The sequence below is a fragment of the Trachymyrmex cornetzi genome, unplaced genomic scaffold, assembly GCF_001594075.2.
Source record: "Trachymyrmex cornetzi isolate Tcor2-1 unplaced genomic scaffold, Tcor1.1 scaffold361, whole genome shotgun sequence".
Taxonomy (NCBI): Eukaryota; Metazoa; Arthropoda; class Insecta; order Hymenoptera; family Formicidae; genus Trachymyrmex; species Trachymyrmex cornetzi.
The window spans coordinates 159146-161701 of NW_017298332.1; the positions used below are offsets into that span (position 1 = coordinate 159146).

The following is a 2556-nucleotide window of genomic DNA, read 5'->3' on the forward strand; positions in this document are numbered from 1 at the left end:
GGACCTAATGGCTCTGAGATCTTGGATTCCAGTAATGGCTGCCGTTAGCAGTCCAGAGGTATATAGTCAAAGGTTTTGCCCCTATGCATACCATATATCCTTACTTGAGTATCTAATTTAACTCTCATTTTAACTGCGTTCGTCAATACGGTAATTATTTAGAATACCTCCCTCACCTCCGATTTCGATAAAATTAGGCTCATTCGACGCGTTTTTGCATGAAACGAAAGAATCTGGCAGAAAAAAGTGTCGCTCTGCCTCGCGAACCGAGATATTTAGCGTTAAAGTAGACGACTATGGAGGTTAGGAAATCTGTCATTATACCGACTATGTGTAATAAATTAAACGTATGTAGTAGTGCTTAGACAGTGTCCGCTTGGAATATTTGTAACCCATGTAGACAGTGGGATCTATAGACAGTAATGCTTGGGTTCGGGGCGGCTACGCCCCGAAAATAATATTCATTAATTCTGTATTTAATTTGTTGTGTACATATTTAGTTCTTTTTTTAGCTCTTTCTGTTTGATACAATTTTTGTCGCAGCAATATTATTTTGATTTATTACGGTTGGCAGAGTTAATTTACTTTTTAGCACATTTTATTAGTTTTAAGCGACGTCGTTTTTGATTTAAAGAATTTCGAACACTGGAACAAAACTTGCATTTTGATAAAATAAGTGATACCAAGAATAAACACTTTCTGTGTCTCAATGTACCATAAATGTCTTTATAAGCTTTTGTGTATCCAAGTTTTTCAATTTCATTCATAGAAATATTTATACCAGGACATATTTTTAAATTATCGACAAAAAATAATAATTCTTGCAATTCTTCTATGTTTTCAACAGTATTAGTTATTGGTGTTACTGATATATCTGATCTATCTAATAGTATATTTAAAACAGGTTGCTTTAAGATATTTATTCGTATCGTCATATCTTCTTGAAGAAAAACTTCTTTGAGACAATTAAATGTATATTCATCTTTATAATTTTCAAGTTTATCACACTTAGGTAAAAAAAAGGCCAACAATCTCATGTCATTATAACACTGAGCATATGTCCAGTTTCTTGGCATACGTAATTGTTTTTTGTTTAGTATATTTATTATATCATCAAATGATATTGATGCATGAGCTGCATTGTCTTTATTTTCTTTTTCAAATGAAATGTCATCAAATGATATTGATGCATGAACTGCATTGTCTTTATTTTCTTTTTTGAATGAAATATCATCAAATGATATTGATGCATGAGCTACATTGTCTTTATTTTCTTTTTCGAATGAAATGTTATCAAATGATATTGATGCATGAGCTGCATTGTCTTTATTTTCTTTTTCGAATGAATTTTCTTCATATTTTATCTTTTCAGAACTTTCAATTTGTATTTTAGTCCAAGGAAATTGAGATGGTACCGTTCCTTTGCGCAGTCGTGGAACTTTAAATGGTGCAGACTAAAAGTTTATAATTTATAATTTATAGATTAATATAATTAATATACAGGGTGAGCAAAAAGTATAGATTATTGCAGAGAAAACATATAGTTATCTTAAAAAATGTATGTAAGCAAATTGGACATTTTTTAAAAATAAGAAACTATGTGTTCTTTATACCAACGATACTAACTAATTCATCTCATTATTCTATACATAAATTCTAACTTACCACACCAAGGACGTTTCCTTTTTCATCGCAGATTTCACGTTTCCACAAAATGTCTGTATGTAAAAAATGTTTTTCACATACAGCCTGCGAAGATTTTATAATAATATTACGTCTCCTTAAAGCTGCTTGCCACATATCTCGAAGTTTTTTATCTCTTGGAACAGAAAAGAAATGTAATTTTTCTTTATTTGATCTGTAACCGGATGTACAACCTAATACAATGCAGCCCGTCATAATTGGATTTACTGTTTAACACGTGAAACAACGGTAACGACCACAATATGTTTAACACTTGTAACAACGGTAACGACTAGATTCGCAAACCCACAGGATTTCGAACTTTCGGAGATCGAAGATCGCGAATAAACGGAATAACAAAACCGACATCAGGCGACATCCGACACTATCGACATAACATAATCGAAGTAAATATCCAGAATGCGCATGAGTCGTAATATTAAGTTGTTATCGCCATCTGGTGGTTCGGTGACATTAAATGGTCACGCCAAACTCAAGAAATGAATGGAAGTGTCAGCCCGGATCCTCATACGGGCAACAGCGCTTCGACACAGAGCTCTGATTGGTGAAAAGCCGGTTGTGGGGGTAAAATTTACCCCCATCACCCGTTTTTCACCAATCAGCGTTCGGTGTCAAAGCGCTGTTGCTCGTATGAGGATCCGGGCTTAAGGGCTGCCGCACACACCTTCGGTAACAGTAACCATAAGACGTACCATAAGAATTAGCCAATCACAGTCGAGAATTCTTTTGAACTCTTAATTCTGATTGGCTAATACTTACGGTACGGCTTATGGTTACTGTTAAGGCTATCGCACATGAAATGCATAACAGAGCATAAGCATAACATAAGACCGCTGGACCAATGAGTATCTA

General features: G+C 34.3%; 1 protein-coding gene across 1 annotated transcript in view; it reads right to left on the reverse strand.

Moving 5' to 3' along the window:
• LOC108763454 (uncharacterized) overlaps positions 1–1899 on the reverse strand; it is a 6080-nt gene extending 4181 nt beyond the window's left edge. The window contains exons 1-2 of the mRNA XM_018511096.1: positions 1666–1899; positions 867–1454 (exon numbers count right to left, since the gene is read on the reverse strand). Of these exons, the coding sequence (XP_018366598.1) occupies positions 867–1454; positions 1666–1899 (822 nt within the window). The remainder of the gene's footprint in view (positions 1–866; positions 1455–1665) is intronic.
• Between the last annotated feature and the right edge of the window lie 657 nt (positions 1900–2556).